Source organism: Anticarsia gemmatalis, chromosome 28, assembly GCF_050436995.1.
Source record: "Anticarsia gemmatalis isolate Benzon Research Colony breed Stoneville strain chromosome 28, ilAntGemm2 primary, whole genome shotgun sequence".
NCBI lineage: Eukaryota > Metazoa > Arthropoda > Insecta > Lepidoptera > Erebidae > Anticarsia > Anticarsia gemmatalis.
The window spans coordinates 541,745-560,003 of NC_134772.1; the positions used below are offsets into that span (position 1 = coordinate 541,745).

The 18,259-nt window shown below is 35.6% G+C and overlaps 2 protein-coding genes across 3 annotated transcripts; one reads left to right on the forward strand and one right to left on the reverse strand.

Annotated features, from left to right (window-relative positions):
• Window positions 1-218: 218 nt before the first annotated feature.
• On the forward strand, window positions 219-8,841 carry GMF (Glia maturation factor). Its single transcript, XM_076132746.1, has 4 exons — window positions 219-414; window positions 2,906-3,015; window positions 3,248-3,335; window positions 4,014-8,841. Exons 1-4 carry the CDS (start codon window positions 307-309, stop codon window positions 4,131-4,133), a joined length of 426 nt encoding a protein of 141 aa, XP_075988861.1. The 5' UTR covers window positions 219-306; the 3' UTR covers window positions 4,134-8,841.
• Window positions 8,842-9,462: 621 nt separating this feature from the next.
• LOC142984879 (uncharacterized) lies at window positions 9,463-15,164 on the reverse strand. Of its 2 annotated transcripts, none has more exons than XM_076132744.1 (6): window positions 15,029-15,164; window positions 14,033-14,121; window positions 13,645-13,742; window positions 11,300-11,475; window positions 10,353-10,519; window positions 9,463-9,713 (listed from the first exon to the last, which is right to left on the reverse strand). In XM_076132744.1, exons 2-6 carry the CDS (start codon window positions 14,119-14,121, stop codon window positions 9,521-9,523), a joined length of 723 nt encoding a protein of 240 aa, XP_075988859.1. In that variant the 5' UTR covers window positions 15,029-15,164; the 3' UTR covers window positions 9,463-9,520. The 2 variants fall into 2 exon arrangements, with proteins under 2 accessions (XP_075988859.1, XP_075988860.1); XM_076132745.1 differs by having other exon boundaries at window positions 14,028-14,121; window positions 15,029-15,043.
• Between the last annotated feature and the right edge of the window lie 3,095 nt (window positions 15,165-18,259).

The window sequence follows — 18,259 nt, forward strand, 5'->3', positions numbered from 1 at the left end:
TTTCGAATAGAAATGAAAGAAACGATTATCTTTGGCCTCATTTGTAACTTTTTGGCAAGCAGTTGATTTGTGATTTTCAACAAAATATGCGCAAAAAAGGTTAAATAAAGAAAAAATATGACTTCTTCACTGGTTCAATGTTACTAACTAAGTAACTAAACTAAAACTAACTTCTATTTAATTGTTACTTTCCCAACACTACTGTGGTCAAGGCGTTTACGTCACTTGTCAAACTGTCTACGTAAACAACCCACGGTTTATTCCGCTATTTATTGTTTATTTTTAAATAAAAAATAACTAATTATCATGTCATCACATAACGTGAACGTTTGCGACATCGGTGACGACGTGAAGGAAGTGTTGAAGAAATTCAGATTTCAGAAACACACATCGAATTCGGCGCTTATACTGAAGGTATTTTTTCCCTGTGCTCTTTAACTTTTTTTTATAAGTGTAATGAAAAACTTAGCACGATGTGGTGGAAATCTATGGATATTTATTTTATAATGGCGGCAAAGAATATTTTAGTTAATTTTCAATTATAATATGAGCTCATAGCGTCTGACTCATTCATCCGTATCTCCTATCGTCATTTGCGTCATGCTGATTGCTCGTACTCTACACAGCAAGGATTCATACGGCATTTTATGAATATAAATTATTTCCGGCATAATATACGTACGGTACGACTTAGTTTTTATACATACCTCGTTTGAAAACTGGTGTAACATGTTATAAAACTGTAATAGAAATAATAGATTCAAGAAACTATAAAATTAATTAGAGCGATAGATTTCTGGTCATTTCTCTCAGAGATGGAAAAATATTTTAGTCTTAAGTCCACTATGCTACACTTTGAAACTCATAGGCATTCAAGTTCACCTCACAATACTAATCCTTTACTGTTAAAGTAATTGATAATTATTTCTAATATGCATATAATTTCAAAAAGCCATTAGTGTCTTGCCTTAGGCTCCTTGCATGGGAGGTGAATAATAGCATTGAACTATAACTTTTAAACATAATATATAATAAATCTAGTAATATGTTTCATGGGCCATAGATAAATGTCAGATAACCTAACTATTAGATAGAGTGATGGTAAACAACTGTCAAATTTCCCTCTGATAAGTTATCCAAGATTGTTTGCAGTGGAAAGCTATGGGGGAGGCCTTTGCCCAGCAGTGAGACAAAATAGCGGTAAATAAAAACCAGATGAACATATCAAAATTTTGTCATTTTTATAGGAGAACTAAAATACAGTGGAAATTTGTCACTTCAAACTTTACTAACTCATTTACAGAGATAGTATTTAGATGGTGAGAAGTATAAATATTTATAGTGTTATGTCGTTTTGGCATTTCATAAATTACTTCAATACATTTTAATAAGTTTTTTAAAATGAAAACGATTTTTGATCGTTTTATAGACACTCTCATCTGGTTCTTATCCCACAATATAGGCTCATACCATAATATAAGTTATTCAAGACTTATTCAGGAGTGTTATTCGAGCTAATAGGTAGTGTGAGTGCACCTGACCTCTCAATAAACATGATATTTACCTTGTTAGTTTATAAATATGTATAAAAACCACAGTTTGTGGTTTTGCTCTGTGTTGTTATGTACTATAAACTTTGTTTATCCTTGTTAAGGAATATGAAGCTTGTAATTAGATAATACACTTAAATAAAGACTTACTAGTCTTTTGTAAGTAAAGATGCCTTTGTGGATCCTTTATTCCTATGTGAAGTCTTGAATTGACCAGCATTAGTGCAACTTGCAGTTCTAAGCGCAAGCAGTCATCCCGTCGCACGTCACACACGCGGAACAGGCAGTCACTCGTGGGGTTTTGGTGGTGTATGCCCGCCCTTCTGGCGGGAGGGTCCCACATAACCCTGCGCTCCACCCAGGTGCAGGGTATGCGTAACGCATTTCCCCACGAAAAACAAAAAGGGGAAGTCCTTATGGCCTTGGATTATCATTATAAGAACTTTAAAGTATGACTTCTCTGCCAGTAGCATGATATAATATTGATGTGTCACTATATCTGTGAGATAAAAACTATCTTGATATCTTATCTGCAACTTTTTATTACTAACATTGATTAGATAAGCCAATGTCAATCACCCTTTGTACTAAATTGAAGTGCCGATTTTTGTAACCTAGTATATTTTTAAGACAGTTGTTAAGGCCTAAGCCTAAGGAATAGGGCTACGCCTAAGGCCTTTGGGTGGCTTGAAAAACTCCCACTAGGCTGACCACTAAGCTTACGATAAAATAATCATATGGGGCCAAACTAATTCGTGACCATATCTATAACTATATATTACATATTAGGTCGGGGAAAAAGCCTTTTCCCATTATAGTATGTATGAACTTGTAATAAAATCTTTTCTCTACACAAAAAAGCTCGATATGTGGGTACTTCACGAGCTCACTGAATGAAACCGAATGAACCGTGTACTCATATTTAAGTTCATACATACTATAATGCGAAAAGGCTTTTTCCCCGACCTAATATTCTAAAATTATGAGTGTGCTACACAATGGCATCCCAATGTTATTATACTTACAATTGGCCATAGTTAAACGGAAACGATCCAACCCACACAGACGTAGTTTCGAGATATTTAACTTTTAAGTTCAGATCGTATTCCGTCATTGATTCTCCACTTTAACTTTGGGGACTAACTCAGGACTATAACTTCATGGTGGGTTTGAATTAAAATTTTAACTTCAAGGAGTGTTTTGGTATACATAACTCATTTTCGGCCGTAGTGTGGGTTGGATCCTTTCCGTTTAACTATGGCCAATTATACTTGTGCTTCAGTATGCCAGTATGTAGCAAACACTTGCTACATCATGACATTATTGCTACTAAACCGTTATAATTCAAATTACAGGTGAACCGAGAGAAGCAGGCTTTGGAAGTAGACGAAGAGTTAGAGAATGTGGAGCTTGAAGAACTACAAGATATACTACCTTCACATCAACCTAGATTTATAGTATACAGGTAAATAGTACTTGTTTGAAGGCTTTTAAATGGAAAGATTTGGCCAAAATAGCGACGTCTCGACGCCTTAGGGCGCGTTCCCACTATGTCGTAACAAACGAAATCGTGTCGTTCTATATGTGAACACCTCCATTTAAGCATTTAAGTCGACCTATACTTTTATCACACACCTAATTTGGCAAAAAGTTAACCTAATAAGTTAATTAATCGTGTTATTTGGTTACTATTTCAGTTATAAGATGGAGCACAGTGACGGTCGGACATCGTTTCCCATGTGTTTCATATTCTACACACCACGAGACGCGCACATGGAGCTACAGGTACGATAGATGACTCTAAATTAAGCTACTATTTATCCATAATTCCATATTAATATTATAAATGTGAAAGTAACTCTGTCTGTTATTCAATCACGCCTAAATTACTGAACCAATTTGCATGAAATTTGGTATGAATATATTTCGATACTCGAGATATTATTTATTTCCCGCATAATGGGAAAATTAAGGTGGCGGACGAAGTCGCGGATAAAGGCTAGTAATAAATAAATGTAACTCGCTAATAGTCCACTACAGGCAAGGGTCTACTAAGGGTTAGGCCTTGAGCCCACCACGTGATTATCTCGACCGATATCTTTTACCAATATTTCATTCAAAACTGCACGTTTGGCGTAGTGGTTAAAGCGGTCACCTCGCCGCAATAACCGTTGAGCCGCGTGTGGTGAGTTCGAATCCCACCCGGGACAAATATTCGTGTGATGAGCACGAGTATTTGTTCTGAGCCTGGTTGTTAATGTATCTATATAAGTACATATTTACAAGTATATAAGTATGTATATCAGTTATTTGGTTACCATAGTACAAGCTCTGCTTAGTTTGGAATCAAATAATCATGTCTGAGTTGTCAAATGATATTTATTTATTCTATGAGACCCTTGCCTTGCAGTGAGTCGATTATTATTTAATATTTAATAATAAACCTATTGTCATAACTCCCAGGTGATGTACGCGGGCACTCAGCGCGCCCTGGCGGCGGCGGTGGGCGCGCCACGCCTGCTGGAGGTCAGAGAGATCGACGAGCTCACGGCCGACTGGCTCAACGACAAGCTGACCAGATAAGGTGTACTTTATTACTTATTTAAATAACTTGGTTACTGTAGAAATAGCATTGTTTTTTGAACTACATTTCGACACCTCGTACAATATTGTTGAAGATATTTTTGTCTTTTATAATAATTAGAAGCATCATTCTTTTATAATTTTCATTAAAAATCAGATCACAAATCGTCGCTTAGGTACCAATACCGCGCAAGTTAAATTTGACATGTTTCCAGGAGAGATAAAAAACTGATTATTATCTTTGAAATACTTCTGACATGTGTACTGAATACATAAATAGCTAGATATTAAGTTCGTTCAAGACTGGACAATTTAAAAAAAATCTAACATCATTCGATGCGCGCTGACAAAATCTATCCAATGAAGTATAAAACATCATATGACCAATTTTCGACTTACGCGGTATTGTTACCTAAGCGACGAAATGTTGTTTTGTAGCATGTCGTTTTATAGCTGATTTTGCTACATAAGATTATTTTTTAATAATTTTACTCGCAACAAGCATAATATAAGGTAAAAGTAATTCATTTAAACTACTACATATTCACTGTATTTCATGTATTTTTATAAATTTGTAAATTATTAAATTCTACCCCTCTTATTCATAACACACTATAAACCTATTTTAGTTAAAAAAACTACTATAATATATTTTCTCTCTTTCATTTCGCTAAGGAGTGAATGAAACAAAACTCTTTATAAGTCTTTCATAACTTCATATATTTTTATGAATAAGAAAGAGGGTAAGATTTTTCGTCACATAATATAAATGTTTTTTTTGCAGTAATCAAGTTACATAATATAAAAGACGTCTGAATTGTCTCGAGATTTTATATTTAAGTACTAGAATATAAAATTTGAACTATTCATTTATAATGAAAGCAAAAAAAAATTAAGTACCGTCAATCTGGGTAACTTTGAATCATTTGGGTAACATTGACAGAAGGAATTTGAACTAGTTTTGATAATTTTTTCATATGAAACCAACACAATTAATAAAAGTTTGCAAAACTAAAATAAACCTTTATCAATTGTGTTGGTTTCATATGAAAAAATAATCGAAACTAGTTCATATTCCCACTGTCAATGTTACCCAAATGATTCAAAGTTACCCAAATTGATCTTAGCAAAAATAATATACATAGACATTTTATACTTGTATATCATGTAGCAACTCGACTTGCGACATTGTGGCATATCTGATGCAACATTATTTCTTTTCAATCGAAGTTGTTGATCGATCAGTAAGGTTTTTGACCATAAATCCTTAGCGTATTTTTTTTGCCTCTATGAATGAATAGTTCGAAATAAAGTATTTTATATGAAGAATAATTTCTAAGTAAAGTAATGCGTGATGTAGATTTTTATGTGTGTAGAAACTTGAAACGTGCGCTTTATATAAGCAAAAACTGTAATAATAATCATGCCCCTGCTATGAAGCAGTTTCCTTGAAACCAGCCAAATAGAATGTGTTATAGTATGGTGTGTACAATACACAGGTACACTCTCTATTACATCACTCTCATAGTGCGCTGTGACGAACACCACCAGTGAGAGAGAGACACAAAATACTGTTGCGCCATTTTCATTGCGATGCTACTTTGTAGGAAGTTGCTACAAAGTGGCATACACTTTTGAAACATGCTGCTTCCGTGGCGCAGTGGTCGCTACGCCAATACCATTGCTTCGGGAGGTCGTGGGTTCGATTCCCACACGGAGCAATTATTTGTGCGATCCACAAATCATTGTTTCGGGTCTGGTCGTGCTTGGTGTTCGTTGTTTGTATGTTTGTAAAAGTACCTGCGACACAAGAGCAATTCTTAGTGCGGGAGTTATGTTCTTAAAAAAGAAAAAAAAAATACATTTTTAATTTGGGTTGTTGATTTTCGCAATAAAGCATGCTTTTAAACTATATGTCATTATGAAGCAAGTTGCTACATTAAAGTATTGCTACAAAATTATGGTGCAGCAACGCGAAAATTTAAAAGTTAAGGAAAATCACATTTTTTATACAAAAAGCGCGCGTTTTAAAGTTAAACAATAATATGTGAGTGTGTATAGTTACATAGTAATTTTTATTCCAAAATATATTCCAATATTTACCCATTTATTTATTATTAATTAAGTTTGATTTTAATGTATGTATTTAATAAATTTATATTTAACTCATTAATGTCCCACTCCTGGGCAATGGTCTCCTCCCGTAATGAGGAAGGGTTAGGCCTTGAGTCCACCACGCTGGCCAAGTGCGAGTTGGGGTTTTAAAGCAATAGACTCGCCCCCTATTACATGGGACTAACATTGTTAATGGCGAAACGTGGGTGTATTTTATACATCTCTGCCTATACCTTCGGATATGATAAGGATGATATTATTTATGTATGTAGTAAAGCACACACACCAATGAGTTTTCCAAGTGATGTGTGTATTATATATAATGATCACTTGTTATAACGGTGAAGGAAAACATCGTGATGAATGACATGTCTGACAGTTGTTTAACACAGCTCTTGAAGGAATACAGTCTCACTTGGTCAGCGTGGTGGACTCAAGACACATTACGGGAGGAGACCCTTGCCCAACAGTGGGATAGCTAATTTAGTAATAAATACATACATTAAAGTTATTTATTTGTGAAGATCTTGCCTTTGTTAAACGACTACCGTTTTCATTAATCTAACCTCAGTAAGAAATACGGCTACTTTAGTTTTCTATCTTGGTACCTAATATCTTTGGTCTTTGCCTACCCCTGTGGAAAACAATCGTTATGTATACGGAGTAGCCATAGCCAGTTGCGCTCACAGGTCGGTAAACGATCTGTGGGTTAAGCAAACCATGGCGCGGTCATTCCATAGATGGGTGACCGCATAGTGGTATTTGAACTGGGCGGCTCCGTGCTTCGGAGGGCACGTAAAAAGTCGGTCCCGGTTGTTGTTAATTAAGATAACATTAAAGCTAGATAAGTTAAGCCATGTCAAAGGCCTTCGGGCGGCTTGAAGAACTTAGACACTAAGTTGACCGCTAACCATATAAGATAAGTAGTAGTAGTAGCCATGCCCTACTATGGCTTAAGAAATGCGTCACAGGTTCGATTCCCAATTGTTTCAGGTTTTCTTGTAATTTTAGTCCGTCGTTTCTATATTTGTAAAAGTCATCGCGGTAAAAGTTCTCTTATCTTAGTTGAGTTCAATATAAACTTTAGTAAGCTCTCTTACTGTCAGTAGGTTATTGAAAACGGTAGTTGATTAAAATTTACATAACAGGGTGTTATTACTTTGTCATAATCTTTGGAGTGTTCATAATATTATTTTTTTAATTAAAATAAAATTTTATGTTTTTACGAATATAATTTAATATATAAAATAACATGTATAATGTGCACTAAGCCAAAGCTTTTTAGTGAATTTTAGTTTAGTGTCTTTACTCTAAAAATATGTCACTTTTTTACTAAATTCTATTTTTTCAGTGCGTATAAACTAAAATTCCACTGTTTTGATAAGACTGCTTCTATGGCGCGGTTGGTAGTGTACCCGACTACTGATCACGAGATTCCGGGTTTGATTGCCGGGTCGGGTAAAGTACCATTAGTTTTTTCTGTCAGTAAGGTCAGTGATCTCTATGTCCAAGTATCTTTTGAATTTCGTAAGAAAAAAAACTCCTTCGTTTGGGAGGAGACCCTTGCCCTGCAGTGGGACAGTAATGGGTAAAGAAAAAAACTTATTCACAATGGATTAAAAATATGTTTTTACAGACGTATAGCACTTTGAAATCCTTACGCTTTTTGCTACTTGTGACTCGGGTCGAGAGACGTCCATAGCCAGTTGCGCTCACCGTTCGGTAAACGATCTGTGGGTTAAGCAAACCTTGGCGCGGTCATTCTATAGATGGGTGACCGCTTAGTGGTATTTGAAGCTGGGCGTCTCCGTGCTTCGTAGGGCACGTAAAAAGTCGGTCCCGGTTGTTGTCAAATAAGATAACAGTCGTTAAGCCACGTCAAAGGCCTTTCGGGCGGCTTGAACAACTTTGACACTAGGTTGACCACTAACCATACGATGAGAGGGAGAGACTCTGGTATCAAACCCAATACTATTAGCACAATTAACTAGCTTATACGTACTGTAAAATACGCCATGTAAACTCATTTTAAAGCCATGAACTTACCCACCTTGGCTACAGCTAACTTTTTATATCAACATAATTTTGCTAATACATACATTTTAGAAGAAAGGTAACGCAATTATGCATTATTTATTTTGATTTGCTTGACGTTTCGGCACAAGTTACACTAGCAGTTGTAGCAAAAAGACTGTCTCAGATATTGCAAAACTCTGTATTTGCTTATTCAAAGTAGTTGTCGTGTTTGTGGTGAACTGTAGTTATGTTAAACAACAAGCGTGACTTGTATCACGGAGACGCTCAGCTCAAACACTGCACCTACATCTATGTAATGTACTAGTTACTTAACTCACTGAGCGTTTAATTCAAATTTATTTAAATAATGCATAATCGCGTTGATTTTTTTTAAATATTTTATAGTAGGTCAAAGTTTAAAAGTATTTTTGTATCTCCAATGCAATTTGTTTATTTACCAATAATTAAATGTGTGTTAAATTTAAGAGCGTATATAGTGATATATAGCATTTATATTATTTTATAACACTTTGTATAAAAGACAGAACTTTTAATAAATTATTCGTATAAAATAGAAAATTTAATTTTATTTACACCTTCCCCATTTTAGCAGCATACGGTCAAAATTCTGACGGCCTCCGTCGCGCAGTGGTTAAGGTTACCTCGCCACTACCAGTACAAGAAAGGTCGTGGGTTCGATTCCTACCGGACAAATATTTGTGTGATCCACTCATAGTTGTTACGGGTCTGGTTGTACTTCGTGTCCGTTGTTTGTATGTTTGTAAAAGTCCCCGCGACACAAGAGCTATTCTTAGTGCGGGAGTTGTCGTTTATAAAAAAAATTAAGTACTAAATACAATTTTCACATAATCATTATTAATTAAAAGACTTCAAAATATGTTAGTAAGCAGCATATTGCTGCAAAAACATTCGAGTAGCATGCTGTGATGTAACAAATTTGCTACTAAATAATTATTAGTTAGTAAAATACATTTTAAAGTATGTTACTGTGTAACATTTTGATATAAAAAACACTGAGTAGCATGCCTATATTTAGCAAGTCTGCTACTACATAAATACACCCCAAAACATGCTTTTATGTAGCAACTGGCTACAAAATACACTACAAAGCACGCTATTGTGTAGCAAGTAGCTACAAATTGCTACATCGTAGCATAAATTACCAAAAAACACTCAATCTAAGTAACAAAAATCCATTTATTAAAACATAACATATTCACATAACACTATTGTACCTAGAACCTAGTGCCCATAAGTTTGGCACTGGTAGTGGTACAGTTTGTCAGATGTACGTCGTATTTGCCCATGTCACTGTATTGTAGCTCGGCTAGTACTTCGTAGCCACATTTAGCTGCCAGCACCTGTGATGTTACTGCCGTGAAGACGGTGGCTGTTGCTTGGATACCCATCGCTTGACAGAGTGGCTTTCTGTAAGGTAAAACATAATATTTTTTCCATTTTTCCCTTAAGGGTAGGCAGAGAGCAGAGAACGTCACTTGGTACGATCCCTACAAACTTCCCTTGCTTCATTCACATACATACATGTTGTCATACAGGACCGCAGGTTACGAGTAGCACCTGACCTTTTTTCAAGGAAAAGGAGATTGAAATAATTTATTACTATATTTTTAATGAATTCAAAAAGGGGCAGGTCCTATGGCTAACTTATTGTTTCTTTTTTTTATGGTATATATGTAGGTATATAAATCGATTGTTTCACCATCGATGTGCGGATTTTCTTTACTTTCTCTGTCCCACTGCTGGGCAAACGTCACCTTGCAAACTTGGGATAGGCCTTAAGACCACCATGCTGGCCAATTGCGGGTTGAGGACTTTGCATGCCATTAAGAAATTAATTAAACAGATTTTAGGCATGCATTTCATCACGATGTTTTCCTTCACTATTACTTAATTAACTTAATTACTAAATTTTGTTTTGGCCAGCGTTGTGGTCTCAAAGCCTAACCCCTCCATCGTTTAGAAGTAGACCCTTGCCCAGCAGTGGGACAGAAGTGGGTAAAAAAAAGAAATTTATGATTTGAAGAAAATATCAAATTCTCATGTCACCTGGCCGCAAACAGTCTAGCGCCAATATTCTGGCCTCTGAACTTAGGTAGAACAGTCAGTCCGCTTGACGTCAAGTATTTATCAACACCGTAATGTTGGAACACGTCTACCATCTCCTCAGCTGTGATCAGGGTACGGAGGAGCTTCTTCCAAGACTCGCCTTGGACCTGAGAAAGATGGAGAATAATTTTAGTAGACAAATATTTAGAAATTAACATTTTCATCTCACAAAAAAAAAGATTGAACCGATTAAATGAATCAACAAGCGTGACTTGTATCACGGAGACGCTCAGCTCAAACACTGCACCTACATCCATGTAATGACATTGATAAATTCTATATAATTACATTGACCGTTTACCGACCAGTAAAAGAAACGTTTTGGTTTTTCTCGCAGCAATAATTAAAGGCATTTTTATGCCACGCGTGTCAAACTTACCTTATTGATCGGAAGCACACACACAAAGTTATTTGACGTGTAGGTACTTATCTCATTGACCATTTCCTAACTGATAACTTTCTGGCTACCATCATCTATTATTATTATTAGAGCAGTGATAGCCGAGTGGTATAAGTAGTGACCTCCCACACAAGTGGTCACCGGTTCGAACCCGAGGCAACACACCAATGACTTTTCCAAGTTGTGTGTATTAGAAATAATTATCACATGCTCCAACGGTGAAGGAAAACATCGTGAGGAAACCTTGCATGCCTAAAATTTGTTTAAAACATTTATTAAGGGCATGCAAAGTCCCCAACCCGCACTTGGCCAGCGTGGTGGACTCAAGGCCTAACCCCTCCCTCATTACGGGAGGAGACCCTTGCCCAGCAGTGGGACATTAATGGGTTAAATTTATTTATTTATTTATCATCTAGATTGCTTCAACTACATTTTCCCCACGGAAAATCATAGAGGATATCCCACTACCCCTTTTTCCTCCTCTTACCTTATCTAGATCCTCCTCCTCATCATCGCTACTCTTGACCAGCACCACATTGAAGCCCACCAGCTCGTCGGGCTGACCGTCCACCTCGGTGAAACACGCAAGACTCATGTTTTGTGACACATACTGTTCCCAATTAGCCCTGATAGTTGTTATGGAGACCGGATCGTTCTTTATATCTGAAATAAGAATTATATTAGGTCGGGGAAAAAGTCTTTTCGCATTATAGTACGTATGAACTTGTTATAAAATCTTTTCTCTACACAAAAAAGCTCGATATTTGGGTACTTCACGAGCTCGCTGAAAGAAACCTGATGAAACGTACTCATTTGTGATTCTTGAAGCCAAATAGATTTTATTACAAGTTCATACATACTATAATGCGAAAAGACTTTTTCCCCGACCTAATATGTATGTAATTTGAACAGAAAATATCAGCGAGTAATTTAAATCTAAAGGATCTCTAGTCTCTGCCTACCCCTATGGGAAGAAGGTGTGATGTATATGTATGTAACAGTAACTGTTGATCATAGTCCAAATTCGATTACCGGATCTGAAAAATGTGCTATTCTAGGGAGTTTGGTAACGTGAAAGTAATATGGCAACAGACTTGCCCCCTATTATATGGGACTAACATTGTTAATGGCGAAATGTGGATGTATTTTATATACGTTGATTCAACAGTCAAGATATCATACAAATTATGAAATAACATTAATAAAATATTAAGCAATATTTTTCATTGTATTAGAGTATGCCTCCGTGACGCAGTGGTTTAGGTCGCCACGCCGATACAACTACATCGTCGGTCGTGGGTTCGGTACCCACAGGGAGCAATTATCTGTGCGATCCACAAATAATGGTTTCGGGTCTGGTTGTACTTTGTGTACGTTGTTTGTATGTTTGTAAAAGTCCCCGCGACACAAGAGCAATTCTTAGTGCCGGAGTTGTCTTTTTAAATAAAAAAAACAGTTTAAAGATGTTAGTAAATATGTGAGTCACTTTTTTTGGCATCTGCCTACCCCCACAGAAGGAAAAAGGCATGATTTATTGTTGTAAGTATTCATTTATTTACTTATCTTATACTCACCTCTTGTTCTTTCTCATTTTAACGGTCAAATCCATTGCAAGCAATGCAAAAACAATAACAAGATATTAAATAACTAGATTATTTCGTGTGAGCTCGTGGCTTAGTCGTCGCACGGATCGATATCTGAGGTTAAGCTACGCTTGCCGAGGTTGGTCTGTAGATGGGTTCATCATAGATGGAAGAAAGGCTGTATACTTATAATACAATATTTTTACCTCATCTATACTAATATTATCAAGCTGAAGAGTTTGTTTGTTTGAACGCGCTAATCTCAGGAACTACTGGTCCTAACCATAGTTAGGTATTATAAATTGCGTTTTCACAGTGATAAGCAATGATAATACATAGATAACATTGTTTAACTGTATTGATATTTGATATTAATATTGATAGCCATCTGTATCCTTGTGGTCTTTTACATAAAACTTGTTTCCTCATACTAATGAATCAATATTTCGATTTAGTTGTTAATCTATACTAATCTATACTAATATTATAAAGCTGAAGAGTTTGTTTGTTTGTTTGTTTGACCGCGCTAATCTCAGGAACTACTGGTCCGTTTTGAAAAATTCTTTCAGTGTTAGATAGTCCATTTATCGAGCGAGGCTATAGGCTATATATCGTCACGCTACGACTAATAGGAGCAGAGTAGTAATGAAAAATGTTACACAAGCAGGGAAAATTTTGACCCATTATCTCTAAAGTGACGCAAGCGAAGTTGCGCGGGTCAGCTAGTATATATATTTGTAATATATTAGGTCGGGGAAAAATCTCTCTCTCTTGTAATATATTCTGTTTGGAGAATCTTCTGCTTCAAGAATCACAAATGAGTACACGGTTCATTAGGTTTCTTTCAGTGAGCTCGTGAGGTACACAAATATCGAGCTTTTTTATGTAGAGAAAAGACTTTATATCAAGTTCATACGTACTATAACGCGATTAGACTTTTTCCCCGACCTAATATATAACACTAGCTGACCCGCGCAACTTCGCTTGCGTAGCATAAGAGAGAATGGGTCAAAATTTTGCCCGTTTCTTTAACATTTCTTATTGCTACTCTGCTCCTATTGGTCGTAGCGTGATGATATATAGCCTACAGCCTTCCACGATAAATGGGCTACCTAACAGTGAATTTTTAAAATCGGACCGATAGTTCCTGAGATTAGCGCGTTCAAACAAATAAACAAACAAACTCTTCAGCTTTATAATATTAGTATAGATATATCATGTATCACTGATCAGTTATGTATCAACTTACCTAAGACTTGACACAGAGGCTCGTCTCTTAGAAACGTCTCCTGCATCATGTCCAGACATGGCTTCTTCCACTTGTCTTCTAAATCTCTTATTTGATAGCTGAAACCATTTACTGAAATTAGAAAAGTTGTATGTTCTCCTTTATTAGCTGAGCCGCGCGACTTTGCTCGCTCATAAAAGAGAATGAGTCATAGTTTTCCCCGTTTTTGTAACATTTTCCGTTGCTACTCTGCTCATAATGGTTGTAGCGTGATGTTATGTAGCCTATAGCCTTCCTTAATAAATAGGCTATCCAACATTCCTGAGATTAGCGCGTTCAAACAAACAAACAAACAAACTCTACAATTTTAGAGATAGTTTACCTATAGTATATAAGATTAATACCTTACTTTTTGGCGGGCTCCCCGTTCAGTGCTCGTCCGGTGAACCTACTCCATACTTGACCCACTGGCACACTCTGTGGACGTACCCACGGCATCTAGTAACATTGAAATATAATAATGTACAGATACGTCTCTACGACAGATAAAAATATGATGCTTCAAAATCGGTCAAGTAGTTTTTGAGTTACGATGACGTAGTGGACAAACTACTCATTTTGCATCAGATGCTGATTACTTATACACGACGGCAACTAGAAAAAACTAATTTTGGATCACGGACATCAGTTCAGTGTCTGGGAATCGAACCCACAACGTCCATGCGCAATGGTAGCTACGTGGTGACAAACTTAACCACTGTGCCATAGACCTGAACGCACGCGAAATGTTTATAAACTTAATATATGGAATATGGATAGCTAACCCCCATTTGAAAATTATTATATGTATAAAAAAATGGAAATACTAAACAAAAATATCTTACACTAAGCATTTAAGGAAAATCATTTCATAAATTACTAAAATAATTTTTAAAATCGGGCCATCAGTTTCTGAGATAAACGCAATCAAGCAAACAATCTCTACAGCTGTTTGAATGCGTAGTTGTAAACCAATATTTATTCGCAAAAAACTATCGCGCCATTGAATATGTAAACATAACCATATCGAGGATAAAAATAAACTTTATCTCTACCAAGAATCGTTTGGTAACGTCTAAAAATAAAATAAATAACTGCAATGACTGTTTTTGAGCTAAATATTGTATAAATAAACACATATTTATCATAAATTATTATGTCTAATCTCCCGCCATTAAAATCTACATCTATGGTTAGAAAAAAAAAACTAAGGTATGAATCACAAACATCCTATTTCAATCAAAAATCTTTACACATTTTCACTAAAACTGCTTTAAAAAATCACAAGTATATTTAAATAGATTTATTTTATATATTTATTTCTTATTTTCTATATATTTAATAATAAATACGTCAATTTACTTACATTTTAGCTAATGTATTCACTTGAACACTTCTACCACGTGACTGAATGATTTGAACAGAGAACCAAGTGTCAAACATATTTCAATGGCGTCAAATCAAGCGAATTTAGACTTTATAGGTTTTATATAAGAGTTTTTACAAACGTATGTATAATTTTGTATATAGAGATGTAGTTATATCATGTTTTTGTGTGTGTGTGTAAATATGTGTTTCCATTGTACGAAGATTTTTATTATAATCGGTTGATTATTGCAGGTAAGTTGTTATTCCTTGTTTGGAAGATTGTTAGGTTATAAATTGTTTTATTATTAGGTCGGGGAAAAAGTGTTTTCGCATTATAGTATGTACCTATGAACTTGTAATAAAATCTTTTCTCTACACAAAAAAGCTCGGTATTTGGGTACCTCACGAGCTCACTGAAAGAAACCTAATGAACCGTGTATTCATTTGTGATTCTTGAAGCCAAAGAGATTTTATTACAAGTTCATACATACTATAATGCGAAAAGACTTTTCCCCTTCCTAATATACAAAGGAAAGCATTTTATGTTTTTTTCTCGCATCACAACGTTTCTCTAGTCGGTAGACATGATTTGATAATTTCATGATTTGCAAGGTTTTAAATGTTATATTATTATGTTACCTCATTGTATTTTTCTTGATTTACTTATTAAAACAATATAATTAAGTAGTTTTAATCAGTATCTAGAACTCATAGAAACATTCCAACGGTGAAGAAAAACATCGTGATACAACCTTGTATGCCTGAGAGTTATTTAGAACAGTTCTTGAAGGTATGCAAAGTCCCCCACCCGTCCTAGACCAGCGTGGTGGACTCAAGGCCTAACCCCTCCCTCATTACGGGAGGAAACCCTTGCCCAGCAGTGGGACATTAATGGGTTAAATTTATTAATAATCGTGACTTATTAAACAATGGAACAAGTGACCATCAATATGCGAAACATAAAACATGGTCATTGTATCTGTGAGTAATTTATATCTATACCAATATTATAAAGCTGAAGAGTTTGTTTGTTTGAACGCGCTAATCTCAGGAACTACTGGTTCGATTTGAAAAATTCTTTCAGTGTTAGATAGCCCGTTTATCGAGGAAGGCTATAGGCTATTTATCATCACGCTACGACCAGTAGGAGCAGAGTACCAGCAGAAAATGTTACAACAACGGGGAAAATTATGACCCATTCTCTCTTATGTGACGCAAGCGAAGTTGCGCGGGTCAGCTAGTCGCTACATATGTACAGTATTTATTACATATGTTTAGTTTAGAACTCATGGCTAACAACATGGTAACAATAGCCGCACAGATCGATCTCTCAGGTTAAGTCACGCTTGCCGAGGTTGATTTGCGGATAGGTGACCATATTTTACATTACGAGTTCCTCCGTGTTTTGGAAGGCACGGTAGATTGTGTACGTGTATAATTTTCAAAGATCTTTGACAGTCGTTAATAGTAGTTAGAAGTTTGAAAGTCTGACAAGCAGTCTTACTTAGTATCGTGTTATAACCCAGGTAACTGTGTTGTGGAGGTCAGATAGACAGTCGCTTCATGTACAATACTGGTATTCAGCTGCATCCGGTGAGACTGGAAGCCGACGCCAACATAGTTGGAAGAAGGCTAAGCTGATATATACTCGGTATATTTTATATTTTAAAATTGCCGAGTTTTGGTAATCCGTAAAATCAGTGAGATGAGATGGGATATGCAAAAATACTGTTTTTTTCAGTCGCGAACATTACATTTTATTAGTATTATTTCTTCATATTTTTAATATTATTAGGATGACAATGGAAACGCACTAAACCGTCACGACAAACTTGTCAATGCCATATATACGATTATCTATATATTATTTATATAAACATATATAATCTTATCTCTAGATACAATATGATTGATATTATTATGATTTTAATCTATTGTTCTTAAAATAAAACGTTCATTAAGATTTTATCTTTAAAACTTAAAAGTAACAATGATTTACCTTATTTATTTAATGATTATGTCACTGTTGGTGCTTCGGAGAGCACGTAAAAAGTCGGTCCCGGTTGTTGTCAATTAAGATAACAGTCGTTGAGCCTTGTCAAAGGCATTTGGGCTTGAACAACTTTGACACTAGGTTGACCACTAATAACCATACGACAAGAAGAAGAATTAAAAAATAATCTGTTGGCGACCAGGCAACACTGAGTGAAGCTGCCGAAATAAAAAAGGAAGAAAAGAAAAAATGGCGGCTACTTTTTGTTTTGAACGCATTACGTCAACTTACGTTTGTGAATTGTACTGTTATTCTTTGTATATGTATTATAATCTTTATTTTTATATATATAATTCTTCTGTAAGCGTGTATGTCACTGAACTTCTCTTAAACGACTGGACCGATTTTGATGAAATTTTTTGTGTGTTTAAGGGGGTCTGAGAATGGTTTAAATTCACAATTTTGTCCGCTGGACAATGTTTTTTTAATTTATTTTTAATTTATTAGACAGGACAACGTCTGTCGGGTCTGCTAGTTGTTTAATATAACATTTGTTTAATTTGAAAGGCTCCAATCGTTAGGACAGTAAATTAATTTAACAAATCATCGCATCATTAAAAATCTTTCAAAAACCGTTCCAATATGCAAGACAATTTATTCAGTCATGTATTCACAATCAAAGCAGTCTTTGCTCTGTCGGTATATTACATAACGAGTGTATTTCCACAATAAACAGTTATTGAACAAATTGACTTACAATCAAGACATTACGCTGTGACATTGAAGAATCATCAACGAGATGTACATACATAATATCACGCATGTTTTACCCGAAGATGTAGGCACTGCAGTACACACTACATACCAAACACAGTACTGCATATACCTATACCAAATTTCATAATAATCGATTCAGTAGTATTAGCGTGAAAGATTAACAAACATCCCTACACTAGCTGACCCGCGCAACTTCGCTTGCGTCACCTAAGAGAATGAGTCAAAATTTTCCCCGTTTTTGTAACATTTTTCGTTCCTACTCCGCTCCTAATGACCGTAGCGTGATGTTATATAGCCTATAGCCTTCCTCGATAAATAGGCTATCTAACACTGAAAGAATTTTTCAAATCGAACCAGTAGTTCCCGAGATTAGCGCGTTCAAACAAACAAACAAACAAACAATCAAACAAACAAACTCTTCAGCTTTATAATATTAGTATAGATATGTACATTAGGGTG

Excerpts from the sequence above, each read along its gene's own strand:
- GMF (XM_076132746.1), top strand. The coding sequence starts at position 307 with ATGTCATCACATAACGTGAACGTTTGCGACATCGGTGACGACGTGAAG. Across the intron at positions 415-2,905 it reads ATTCGGCGCTTATACTGAAG|GTGAACCGAGAGAAGCAGGC; the intron begins GTATTTTTTCCC and ends TTCAAATTACAG. Across the intron at positions 3,016-3,247 it reads CCTAGATTTATAGTATACAG|TTATAAGATGGAGCACAGTG; the intron begins GTAAATAGTACT and ends TTACTATTTCAG.
- LOC142984879 (XM_076132744.1), bottom strand. The coding sequence starts at position 14,121 with ATGCCGTGGGTACGTCCACAGAGTGTGCCAGTGGGTCAAGTATGGAGT. Across the intron at positions 13,743-14,032 it reads AACGGGGAGCCCGCCAAAAA|CTATCAAATAAGAGATTTAG; the intron begins GTAAGGTATTAA and ends AAATGGTTTCAG. Across the intron at positions 10,520-11,299 it reads AGGAGGAGGATCTAGATAAG|GTCCAAGGCGAGTCTTGGAA; the intron begins GTAAGAGGAGGA and ends CATCTTTCTCAG.